The 13751-nt window shown below is 35.5% G+C and overlaps 1 protein-coding gene across 1 annotated transcript in view; it reads right to left on the minus strand.

Annotated features, from left to right (window-relative positions):
- Positions 1-616: 616 nt before the first annotated feature.
- The window catches only part of LOC150094526 (dual oxidase maturation factor 2-like), a 149420-nt gene continuing 136285 nt past the window's right edge, over positions 617-13751 (minus strand). The window contains exons 8-9 of the mRNA XM_090412172.1: positions 1487-1853; positions 617-698 (exon numbers count right to left, since the gene is read on the minus strand). Of these exons, the coding sequence (XP_090268298.1) occupies positions 617-698; positions 1487-1853 (449 nt within the window). The remainder of the gene's footprint in view (positions 699-1486; positions 1854-13751) is intronic.

The following is a 13751-nucleotide window of genomic DNA, read 5'->3' on the forward strand; positions in this document are numbered from 1 at the left end:
AATTCCTTATAAAATATACTTAATTATTCTTGAGAATAAAATTATTAGCTTGTTGTCTGTATATAATTTAAATCTGCTTATAGGTTATTGGTAAATAATTTTCACAAATCCCAGTCGTTAATTTTTTTCCTTCACTCTCGAATAGCTGATCCTAAAGTGCTATTACTCTGGTATACATCAGTCATCATTTGTTGCTTAGCAACTGAGTTAGTTGTAGGACGTGTTTCTGATAGGTTGAGTTACACCATTCCGCTGAACGAATATCACATATCGGCGATTAGCACTTGGAAATTCAAAGTTTATATTGTTAAATTGTTCTTTGGATGAAGAGAAAAACTTGGAGTGCACATGTCCTTCATTCTTGCAATATGAAGGAAATACACAAGACACTTCACATCTTCCTTTCTAATAAGTTCAGAATTCACAGTGCAAGAATTAAACTAACCCATCACAGAGAGCATCATTTCAGAGAGATCTTTGAAGAATCTGTTGACTGCAAACAGGTGCATATTTATTTGAAGTCTGTTTCATATACATGCATGAAACAAGTTGCCAGCCTCTGAAATCACTGTAGAACTAACAAGAAAGTCGAGCATTTTCACATGTTCCATATTAGTCACCACAGAGCTGCTGCCTGGATGTCTATGTTCACATCCTTAGAAGAGTTATATCCATCGGTTGTGAAAGCCGCTAATCGCCTGTAATGTAGAGAAAAGAAGCAAATGTAATACTAGAAATATTTACATTCAAAATTATATGTTGAAAAATGCACATCTAGAGATAACAAACATGAAAAGTGTTTTTAAATCTAATAAGATTGGTAATATGAATAATTTTAGTGTAATTGAAATACTTCAAAATTTATGAAAATCACTTTATATAAACAAGAAGATAAAGTGCTTTTCATAAACGAAATATACAAAGAAGGCTTTGCTGCGCATTCAGTAAACTGTTTTACTGAGGTAGTCAGTAGTCACAAAAATAGTGATCCTCTGTCTGTATTTTAATATGACTATATATATATATATATATATATATATCATATTTAATGCATAAACAATGTACTTTTTAGCTGATAAAAATTTTCATCTCTAGCAAATGATGCAATATGTTACATTTTCACTCTTGCCATAATGTTAAAAGAAACGTAGATGCGTAGCAATGATGGAATGTATTTAAAAATCTCTGTTTAAAATAACTATTTCATTTCATGCAATATAGCTATGCTAAATGGGAGAACAAATGAACAAATTGTCCGTAATATCTAGAAAATTTCAAATAATAAGGATATTTTAGTAAGAAAAAAATTCTCATGCTAATATTCACCAAAGCTATCAAATGATTAAGTGATGGACGCATAGCACTGCGCGACAGACTAATGGCACATTCTTAAGAGTTTTGCTATTATCAACTTCGCTGATGAAGAACGCCTTAAAAGTGCCATAATTGTGAAATAATTTATCTGTGAACAAAAAAAAATATTTACCTGTGCATAGCAGAAAGAGGACCCTTTCGAATAGCCTCTCTTTTAGAAAATTGTCCAAAATGATGCAGGCTGACAGCCCTTTTTCCATTAATAATCGTACTATAGTCACTGACGTCATCGTCATAGGCTGCATTTTCAATTCCTTGCTTGCACATTCCACTCTCTGCTGAAGTTGATGTCTGTGCAGTACTATTGCTGCTGGTACTGTTCGTTTGCGAACACTGAGGTTTCTCTCGTGGAGCGTGATCTTGATCCACAAAATAACGATAAGGAGTGTCATAATCAACTTCTAATATTGTAGAAAACTTGTTCGGAAATAGTATGTCTACAATGGCTACTGTTCCCCCTACTAGAACGGCTGTTACACCTGAAAGAAATTAGCACAAAAAAAAGAAAGGAAGAAATCAGCAAAAAAAAACTATTTCCTTTTTTATAATGAGCTAGAAATGAGCAAAAAAAAACACTATTTTTTTGAACTTATTTGTAGTATAACAAAAGGAGATTTTAGCAATATTTTAGATATTTATTCACTGTGTTTTGTGGTTGTGTAATACTTATCGGATTATGACAGTATTATACTGTATTTCAAATATAATACTGTTTGCTCTTAAGATAATGAACAGTTCGAAATAGATGTCAGGCTGGTGAATCCCTGAATAAGATAAAAGGTAAATATAAGGACTCTTTGAAAAGACCATCTTTTAGGTAGAACAGATACAAGTATCCCAGGTTAGTGTTTCTAATTTCATAAACTCTCCATCATTTTCAACAGTTTAATACGTTAACGTTGTTTGCATACTAGTATGAAATAATAATGGATTTTGTTTCCTCCTTTTTAACAATTGGGGGCATTATAAAATTGTGATTTTTATAATGTTCATTTTAAAAATCATTATTCATTCTAATTTCTTTATATTTTGCTTTTGCGTTTGTTCTTTTGCAGAAAGGCGGCAGAAGTATCTGCATTTCCTGTTTCCGTTTTCTGATTCTTATAATAATTTTCCAGTGCAGTTTATTTATTTCAACCATGTTATTTCATTCCTTTTTATATTGCTGCAGGAAACTGATTTATTGTTTGTTTAAATCTATATGGCTGTATTCATGCGTTTCATTTATGGTACTATAATTTGGATTAAAATGAGTATTTTAATCAGTCTTTGACCTCTCCGAAAGTTTGAGAGTTCAAGTGGATATTACGGGTCATTTTCATACAGATTCTCAAGCAAAAAGTAACACATTCATTTCAGATTTGCGAAGTTTTTTTCATTCCTCGCTGTGTTACACCCAGTTGTTGGATTTCATTAAAGTAGCGTAGCGAGAAGAACATTTTATAGACCAAATTTGGAGCTGAATTAACGAATATTTGATGCAGCTAGGAGAGTTTTCCTGTTACGAAACTTTTTTTTTACCTGAAGCAAAACAAAGCAAACTGTAAACAGCTCCAATTGACAGACATCGGACACTCACTTCATAACATGAGCTACTCAGTGCAAATTTGAAACAAAATTACAACTCAGTTTTATCTTTTGTGTGCTAATATTGGATATCTGTGTGTTGACGAGAGCATCCGTAGCTCAGTCGGTATAGACGAAGCCCTTTGGTTGGAAAGACCTGAGTTCGATTCTCTTAAGTAACGTGAAGAACCTTTATTTGGTCTCTTTCGACGAAAGGTGAGTTAGCCGGTCTCATACGGAGGTAGGGTTTTTTTTTTTCACCCGGAAACTCGGGTTTTTCGTCCTCCTGAACAGCAAACCGGCCCCGTGAACACACTCTTCTAGAGACACAGCGAGAGGCATAAGGCTAACCACCTTATCCTCGGGACGAGTACGATTTGGAAGGGCTAAGGACAGCTCCATATCAGGCCACTAGGTCTAATACGTAAAAAGAAAGAAGAAGAAGTGTGTTGACGAGTGAATGCCGCTATGATTTGCTATCATTTACGCCCCTGTTCACTGTGGCGTGGATGTTTAATGAAAGTCTTCAAGTGGCAGATGATGTTCATCTTTCTTTGGAGATTAACACTATTCACCTTGCTTACTGGAAACCGAAAAGTAGTGTTCGAAATTCACGTATTATTTCCAGAGTGTAATATAACATAACTTCCATCCGCGATATCCCCATCCCATTTTCAAATGCGTGGTATTTAGACTCTGTAGAAGTGCTAATGGATCCCCTACGAAAATTCAGAAGGATGACTATTTGAAGTTCTGAAGAGGGTGTCATTGAATGCGTGATCCTTGTTTCTTGGGGGAGAAGAATAATGATTGTAGTTGTGTCATAGAACATGGTTCCGGGTTGTTCTAAACTCTTAACATCAGTATTAAATGTGCTACATGTTTTCAACTTTCCTTTCATTGACAGAACTATGATTAAAAAAATTAAGATAAGTACATGGTTCTGTGCGCGATTTTTTCATTCTTTTCATTTCTAAGCAGCAGTAATATTTAGTAAAATACTCTTGAACTTTCATTTCATTTTTGGACTGTTTCTTGAAGGAAATATGCTAGTAAGGAATGGAAATATTTATTTATTTTATATTTTTTTCTTATTTAACAAAACGATTTATTTGTTTTAAACTAGCCGAATATTTCTTGATAGAGCTTTTTTATGATTTTGTAAATATTAATTTTTAGTTGTTTTGCTTTTTTTCCATATAGTTACTGTTCTGCCAAATAATCAATAAGTTTGATATTTTAGGCTTTCACAACACATGCTCATTCAAAAACTTATTTCATGGCACTTATCATGCATATGTACATTATAAATAAATCAGAGTGCTAGGAAATTGTTATAATTCATATCTGTTATGCGTTCATATATTATTTCCCTAAGGAGAGTTATTTGTCTTCTTCACTTGATTTGTGTCGGATTAAATAGTAGCTGAAATATCTCGCTTTCATACAATCGCCTCTTATGCACACTAGCTCGTTAAACTACTGACTATTCCTTTTGTGATATACATTACCACTTTCTTATTTTCCAATAAGAAAGGAAGAGATAATTGGCGCACTTTTAAATTTTTGATTTAAAACTCACTTTAAAAAATATGAAATATTTGTAAAATCTTTGTGTAGTAAAATATGTCTGTAAAATGTTTAAAATCTACTATGCTATCTACCGAACCCTTGAAGTTTATATTTCAAGGGTTCGTATAGCACTCATAGTAAGTAAATTATAGTATAGTTTAGATGTGCTAAAACAATGAGGATAATGATAAAGAACAATAGAAGTGGAAAATGACGTTGCGCCCTTTGATTGGAAAAGGCTTAAGTTCGATTCTCTTTGTGACGAGAGGAATCTCATATATATATATATATATATACCTTTTTTCAGTTCAGAGTGAGTTAGCTGATCTCATACGGAGATAGCAGGGTTTTTTCCTCCAGGAAACTCGGGTTTTTCATTCCGTATACAGACAAATCGGCCGTAAGAACACACGCTATTTACAGACAAGAGATATTAGTGGTGGTAGTGGTAGGCAGTGAAAGGTGTTGTGCGTAGATGATGGTAGTGGTGTTTTGCAGTATGTAGTTGATGGATTAAGAGGTGGAGACGGAGCTGTAGATAGAGTGTCCTCCCTCGATGAGTCCTTGGAAGCCTTGGTAGTGTCACGTAATAATAATAATGATAATAACGTCCTGGTTATCGAGACACGTTTTGCTAACCATTCATGTGCTATCAGCTTATATGACGAAGTTTAATTTGATTTTTAATTTGTAGTTGATGGATTAAGAGATGGAGACGGAGAGCTGTAGATGGAGTGTCCTCCCTTAATGAATCATTGGAAGCCTTGGTAGTATCACGTAATAATAATAATAATGATAATAACGTCCTAGTTATCGAGACGCGTTTTGCTAACCATTCATGTGCTATCAGCTTATATGGCGACGGTTTAATTTGATTTCTTTACCACTCGTTTTGCATTCAAATTTCAGGACAGCAATAATTTAAGTTTAAACATGCATTGCATGACAAATAAACATTTTTTTATAAAACAACCATTTCTTTCTTTCTTTTTTTGTGTGTGAAACAATAAGTACCGGTGCTCATTCCTTGCTATCAGGAAAAATTGAAAATTAAAGGATATTAAAAGAAATAAAACTAAAAATGATATTTACTGATATTTTTAAGCATATTTACTGATATTTTTAATGCATATTTTATTAAATAATGAAATATGCATTTTTTTATTGAGGCATACTAGGTAAGCGTATAAAAATGATTGAATATTACGAAATCTCCAAAATATGTGTGTCATACGTCATTGTTAATAGAAGTGCCAGAACACTGTACCGGCCCCCCCCCCCCAAACCAAAAAAAAAAAAAACTGAAAAAAATACAGTACTTTTAAAGCGTACTCTGATGAAACATTTAAAATATCTATTTAAAAAAATCCCATAGAAAAAATGTAAATATGAAGCTAGCACAGGATTGGCAGAAACATGACACTTGATGATTTTCATGTATAATTTTTACCACAAAATTAAATTGCTATCATCTTGCCCCCCCCCCTCAACTTATTCTCGTCTTGCGACAATGGCTGTTGTTTTATAGATATGGAGTTAATTTTAAAAGCATAAATCATATATTGTGTTCCATACCTTCAGTTATAATGTCGTCATGTTTTATCTCATCAGATTATTTTTATACTAGCTGGACACATGAGAGGTCTCAAAATCTGTAATACTGTACAACAGTACCATGTGGGTATGTGGTTAGAGAGAAAGGAAGACCCTGTTGAGATTTATCTTGAACATTTGTAAGTCATAATCCTTGGGAATAATGGTTTGAAGAAGGCCCTTCCAAAGGACAGAGATAGACAGAATGAAAACGGAGAGTGAGATGTTAGTTGGATTAGTTTGAAGCTGAATTGAGTGTGGTTGTTGACCAGCAGATTTTTGGCTAGACATCTAAATGTGAGAACGGTATTCGAAGGTCAGGTCGACTTGATCAGGCTGTAAATGCTATGTGTTTGTGTCAGAAAAGACAGAAGGTGTGAGTCAGGCCAAGAAGTAAAATCTGAGACATGAATATTATCAAAAGTAAGGGATTCTTACGAAAAATAAGACAGGACTGTATATAGTATGGCTATATTTTAAAAATATTTTCTAGTTATATATCATTACATTCTTATTTTAAGTCCATCATAATTTCCTTTTAACACACTATGTGAAGACATCCTTCAGTGAATGTCATTAATATATATATATATATATCACGAAGAAAAAACTGTCATGGATTTAGAAATGCTTTCCCTTGTAAGCGTGAAGCACCAGCAAAAAAAATTAAACATCACTTTTCAGATGCTGCATGATTAATGAAGTAGATTGCTTAATTAGGTATAATATCGAATTCCATACCTTGGAAAATTATAGAAACTGAGAAGGTTAAAAATATCCAGCTAGCCACGGGTATAATACAGGCTCCAAAGCTGGCAGAATCTATGTGTTGAATACAGTATTTATGACCTGAGTATATAGACTAAGAATCACGTACAAAAGAAATCACAGATTTTCGGTATTTGGAAAAATCGCTAGCATCTATAAAGCAAGAAGATTCTTAATATTGAAAAACAGATAACAAAAGTGATATTTTTCACACATTTCTGTTTCAATCTAAGAACAGGCATTGAAATGAATTATTAAAATTACTTTCCTCAATGCATTACTGTGCAGATTTCTAAAATATATCAAAACTGATGCTGCATTGAATCTTTGTTAAATAAATAATTCAATGCATAAAAATGCTGATATCGCAAGAAACAAGAGACAATAAATAGTTTATAATAATGTGACATGTAACTTATTTTGAGCGATGATTATTCAGAGCAGATTGTTTTCACCTAAATTAAAGAGGTACATTAATAAAATAAAGAGGAATTTCTTATCAGAATGAAAAAAAATAGCTTAAAAAGAAAGCACTGAATGGGACGGATGGTAGCATTTCCTTATGCTAAATAAGGTAGTTTATACCAATAGGTCGCGAAAAAAAATTGGAGCAACAATTTCACTCTCAACTCTTTGCCCAGCCTATCGGTTGAGTAGCGGATGGACAATGAGGTCGTTAGTTTTTACTGACCGGCCTTTCTGAGGGAGTCACGTGAACGTTGGAAGCGTTGAACCAAAAATAGATCCAAGCTAAAGTAGGACTAATTGCTATTCAGGAAGTTTAATATCTCTCGAACAAACAGCACTATAGAGAGGTCAACTTTCTCCAGAACTTCTGAAAGAATAAGGGCAAGGAATTACAAATTAAGGTGTTGATAAAAATAAACTCTGGTCTTCGTTGACAAGAGTTATCTCCTTCCGTCGCGTCTAAGGGGAGTTTGAAACTCTCTTAGTTGTTGTTCCCTATGGAGAAAAAAAATCTTTCCCTAATAAACAAATACCGCGCAGATAATTTTTTGTTTTAAAGAAATAAACAGAGAAATCAGAAAATAGATATGTATTGCAATTTTTACGGTGAACGTGAATTTTGCAAACTGGCATTTCAAAACTTCAGCTTATCCGATTCAGAGCCATCTCTACAAAATATCATAATAATAATCCGTGGTACTTACAGACCTTTAAGGTCTAGGACCTGCCCAGATATTGGTTTTCGTAATCATATAGGATTAAGTGCGCACGCACACACACACACACACACACACACACACACACACACACACACACACACACACACACACACACACACACACACACACACACACACACACACACAGGGTGTTTCAGAATAACCATTATAAACAAACTTGTAGGGTATATGGGGGGGGGATGTCAGCTTTTGATGAGCAACCCATGTCCCAAAATGCGCCGTTGCAATGGTCCAGGTCGAAAACGTTTCGTGTGCACATCGCAAAGAATGTCAACGTCAGGCACAGGTAATTTACATTTTAATTTCCTAAACATTCACAAAAGGTGCTTGAAGTTGCGACGACCAACTTCACAGCATGCATTATACCTGCGTAGCAAAGTCTGGTGCACTTTTTCAAAACTGCCTGGCATGGTTTCGATCTCGCTCGCTGCAGTCAGCATCCTTGCTAATAAATCTTCTCCGACTCCACAGGAATTTTGTATATGAGACTCTTCATGTGGCCCCAGACAAAAATTCCAATGGAGATAAATCAGGTGAACTTGCAAGCCACGTCACTGGTTGTGGCTTGCACTGAGCGTTCTTCTTGCACGGGGTGGCGCACCGTCATGTTGACACCACATGTGTTGCCTAATGTGTAATACCACATCTTCAAACAACTGTTGTGTGGCAGTGTCTCTTGCTGGAAACGCCAACGATGCATGCCCACATCTTGACACCACATGTGTTGCCTAATGTGCAATACCACATCTTCAAACAACTGTTGTGTGGCAGTGTCTCTTGCTGTAACGCCAACGATGTCTGCCCACATCTTGACTTGCGAAATTGTTCTGGAATCCACGGCGGTAAGTGACGTGGGTTGTTCCTGGACCAATTGTGATTGTTTTGGCAGTTCCACATGTGGGGTACAGCAAGTTCTTGGAGCTCCACAGCTATGCCTGTTGGCATTGAAGGAACCTATTTCTACAACCACTGATTCACGTTGGCAAACAGGATGTGCAATGGAAATGGACGAGGTGGGAAACGCTGTGCGTACAACCGATTGGCAGCCCTCCCATTATATTGAGGTTCGCCGTACATTAACATCATGTTGTCATAGTCAGCATTCGTGTAATTTTCCATTGTGCATTAATGTGATGTGTGTCAATGCGACACTGCAGTGTCGTCACTAGGAAGAGGATTTTTATGGTTTCAGCATGAAGTCAACTTAAGGACGATCCAAACTGTTGATTGTGAGTTACTCTATCAAAACGAGTCTATTTGTTTAGTGATCACCCGTTTGTGGTGGTTCAGTTCATGATAAAATTACGTAAACATCCTTTTCCTAGTCACCACAAACCACCCCGTGATATTAATGGCTTGATCCATATCAGTGGCTGTACTCGTGTTAGAATAGACCCGGAAACGTTTTCGACCTATACAATTGCATCGATGCGTTTGAGGACATGGGTTGCTAATCAGAACCTCTTCGACCATGACCTCCCTACATACCCTAGAATATACTCTATAATAACATAATATACATACTCTAGAATTGCTTATATTCTTTTGCTGACCGGTTTCTGTGATTGCAGGATGGAAAACCCGAATTTCTTTTTTTTAAAAAAAACCCTTTCCCTCTCCCGTATGAGACTGGCTAAGTCGCCTTTCATTTAAATGTCCTGATAAGGGTTCTTCGCGTCCAAGATGCGTCCTTCATATCTTTCCAACCGAAGAGCTTCGAAATCGACTGAGCTAACGAGGCTCCCCCCCCCCTCTCTCTCTCTACAAAATATAATGTGGTCAAACTAGTTTATCCTACTTTGCTGTACATCTCACGCCATCATGTTGGACGAGTGGTTAACTCCCACACTCCAACCAACAGGCCTCTCCCTATCCTATCCCAAAGGCTTTAACAGGCCTTTAAGGCCCACAACCTTCCAAGCATGCTTGGATTTCGTTACCGAAGTACGAGGATAGGATGGTCACCCCTATGCCTGTAAGTATTCTTGGCATAGGGGTGACGGGGACGGTTTGCCTACTTGCGGGATGAAAAACCCCAGATAAACTGGCAGAAAAAAAACTGCTATCCACGCCCAAGACCGGCTAACTTGGCTATGGATGAGGAAGATCCTTAAGCTCCTCACGTCGGCGACGGGAATCGAACCTAGGACACTCCTTCCCCAGGTATATGGTTGCGAAGCGCAAAGCCACTAGGCTAACCGCGCGGACAACCAACAGGCCTACAGGTTCGAATTCCACCATGTGCTTGAATATTAGCGAATAACTTCAGGTGGGAGTTGAATTTCATCCCGCGTGAGATCGTAGCCTTCCTAATTACTGGAGGCCTGAAGTGGCTCGCAAAGTTTCCGGTGGTTGGTCTCCACAGTAGGTTTTCCCCATTATGTAAAAATACAAAAAAATAAATAAAATATAAGTGTGCTCTTGAGCGCTTCTCTAAAATTAATTTAATATTTCAAAACGACAGAATGCGATCATATAAGATTCAGTCTTTGGCAGGTGAGGATGAACACCAAATTAAAATAATATTATTATGCAATTATAGCTATAATAACTTATTCGCAATCCAACTAACAGGTGGTGGATTATCATCCTGCTGTTGACATGCACGTTTCTAAATATCTTTAAGTGGTAGATAATATTCATTGCCCAGTGTGAGATGAGAAATTTGTTAGAGGCTTGACGTGGCTTGAAAAACGCATATTCGATCTCTAAACGAGGTTTTCTAGGGTATCCTCTTATCCATGGTACTGATGCACGAGCTTACATGAGATGTAATCACAATGAACATCCTCATTGTGGGATAGTTGGATGTGTTTGTCATCAATCAGAGCATCTACATGACCACAGTATGAGTTTCTGAAAAACTTCTTCTTCTTTGAGTGCCATCTCCTATCGGAGGTCGGCGACCACCTTGGCAAATTTTGAGCGATTCTCATCTATTCTGAGAAGTCTCTCAGAGTTCATACCAGTCCACTGTCTGATATCTGCCAGCCAAGATTTTCTTCGTCTTCCTTGTCCTCTTCTTCCATTTATCTTCCCTTTTATAATCAATTGAAGTATCATATATTTTTCATTACGAAGTAGGTGACGTGACCAAGATATGCAGTTTTCCTTCTTTTTATGGTATCTAAAAGTTCACGTGATTTCTCCATTTGTTTCAGTACTTCCTGATTGGACGTTTTTGCTGTCCATGGGATTTTTAACATTCGTCTGTATAACCACATCTCAAAGGCTTCAAGTCTTTTTATTGATGTTGTCTTCAAGGTCCAAGTTTCTGCACCGTACAGCAGTACAGACCATACATAGCATTTAACCATGCGTACTCTAAGCTCTAAGTTTAAACTGCGGTTACACAGTGTTGATTTCATCAAGAGAAAATTTTTTCTTGCCATTTCAATTCTAACTTTTATTTCCATTTCTGGATTGCAATCTTCATTTAACCAGCATCCGAGATATTTAAACTTTGTCACTCTTTCTATTTGTTTCCTATTTAAAGAAAGTGCTAAATTAAGAATTGGTTTCTTACTTATGGCCATGAATTTAGTTTTGGTGATATTTATTTTTAATCCCATTTTTTCACTCTCTGCATTTATTAGCTCCAAAAGATTTTGAAGATCCTGAATATTGTCAGCCAGAAGAGCTGTATCATCGGCATATCGGATGTTACTGATGATTTCACCATTTACACTGATCCCTTCCTTTCTTCCTTCCAAGACTTTTTGAAATATGGCTTCTGAGTATATGTTAAAAAGAAGAGGTGACAGCACACATCCTTGCCTTACTCCTCGTTTGATGTTAATGGAGTCTGTAATAATGTCATCAACTTGAACAGATGCCTTTTGGTTCCAATATATTCTGAAAAATAAAAATTAAAAATAAGCCTACTAACTATCATATGAGATTGGACTCCGTTTAGTTGAAAAATCCGTGATAATGTTTTTTTTGTTTCAAGTTAAATCGGACAATGCTTTCCTAGACAAATTGCATTATTACTTTCTACAGTAACTTCTGAGTTATTATAATGGTGATGATAATAAATGAATAAGAAACAAACTCTAAATCACTATGTAGTGATAACTGTAATTTATTGAAACCTAAGATATTATATTTCTTCATTGAGTAGGCAGGTAACACTTTTGCTAGGATTGAAGAAGTTCATTTGGAATCTTTCCATTTCTTTATTATGGGCTGTGCATATTCCCATAAATAGTATGGATGCAGTTTGTGAAACCGAGTTGCTAACAGCTGATATACTTTCTCAGATTTGAGAAGGAAGATTGCTGTTAGGAAAGGATGGTGTCAGGAAAAAGTACTCTACCTCTGTTCAGGTGTAAAAGCAACTTTAATAAAGAGTTGCAAAAGCAACTCTTAATAAATTATATAATTAATTTTTTCTAATTTTGTTTTGTGCAAACAGTATATGTAGTATACTCAAACTTGCAATTATTATTGCATATCATACAAATAAGCATCGAAAGAAATAAGTCATTAGTCACGCTTTCTTCTGGTGTCAGAGGTTCATAGCCCTTTCTATATGTGGGTTAGCGCAGAATATATAATGACATACCACAAGCCTAAACTCTCTCTCTCTCTCTCTCTCTGTCGTTCATTCACTCATTCATTCGCCACGTTCTCTCCACCCTCTATTATTTGATGTGTATTTCATTCCACTTTAATTTCTCTGGTACAGTTTCTTTATTGTCTCTCTGTTCGTCCACTTCGTTAACTTACTTCAAAGGAAGAAAAAAAGACCAATGTGCATTTTTCCCCGTTTTCCTGTATTTAATTTAGCCACTATTTCTTTACTTCTTTCCTAAGTAAATTTGCATTAAGGATATAATGTATATATATTATAAATGTATATAAATTTATATGTATTTACATTATATCTTGAGAAAATTAAAATATAGTGATCACACAGATGAAATATGTCTATTCACTATAGGACGCCTTTGAGATGGGATAAGGTTTCTCAGATTTTAAATCTTTGAATGTTTTTATGATAATTTTGCTAATTTAAATAAATAATTGAATCAGATTGATCCATTCTAGTTGGCGGAGTTGAAAGTGTATCTACATTGTTAAGCATAAATGTGGATAAAAACTCACTTTATTTATAACATAAGCTTTTATGGCTCAGTTAGTTAGTGAAGGTCATTTGAGTATTTTTTATTTTAGTATTTGGTAATTTGCTTTAGTAAATCACAGATTACTATTGTGTGTGAGTTTTGAAACAGAAAACAAGTTTAAGGAAAGTGGTTTATGAAATTGTAATAGAGTGTAAACTGGTTGATCAAGATGATGATAATCTTTTAGAAAAAAATTACTCATGGAAGAAAGGTGGCAGTTGGTTGGACAAATGTTCACACAGAATGATGTTAATTCCAATAATATTGCTAACAATTCTTATGTGAATCCTACTCACCAAAAGTTGTAACTGTTACACATTAGTGTTATGAATGGGATAACGTTAAGATAACTGGATAAACTGCTCCAAAAATCAAACTTTTTAAATCCCTTCCAGTCCTACAATAAGTACGGTAATATTTCAATACGGCAATGAAATTCTCCTACCACCTGAAGATATGGAGTTTGAATCCGTCATAGTATGGTATGATATTTATGAATAGCTACAGGCTGAAGATGAATTTCATCTTCCCATTTGGAGAGA

Source organism: Typopeltis vanoorti, chromosome 22, assembly GCF_054136105.1.
Source record: "Typopeltis vanoorti isolate ZY-2024b chromosome 22, IOZ_Tvanoo_1.0, whole genome shotgun sequence".
NCBI classification, from domain to species: Eukaryota; Metazoa; Arthropoda; class Arachnida; order Uropygi; family Thelyphonidae; genus Typopeltis; species Typopeltis vanoorti.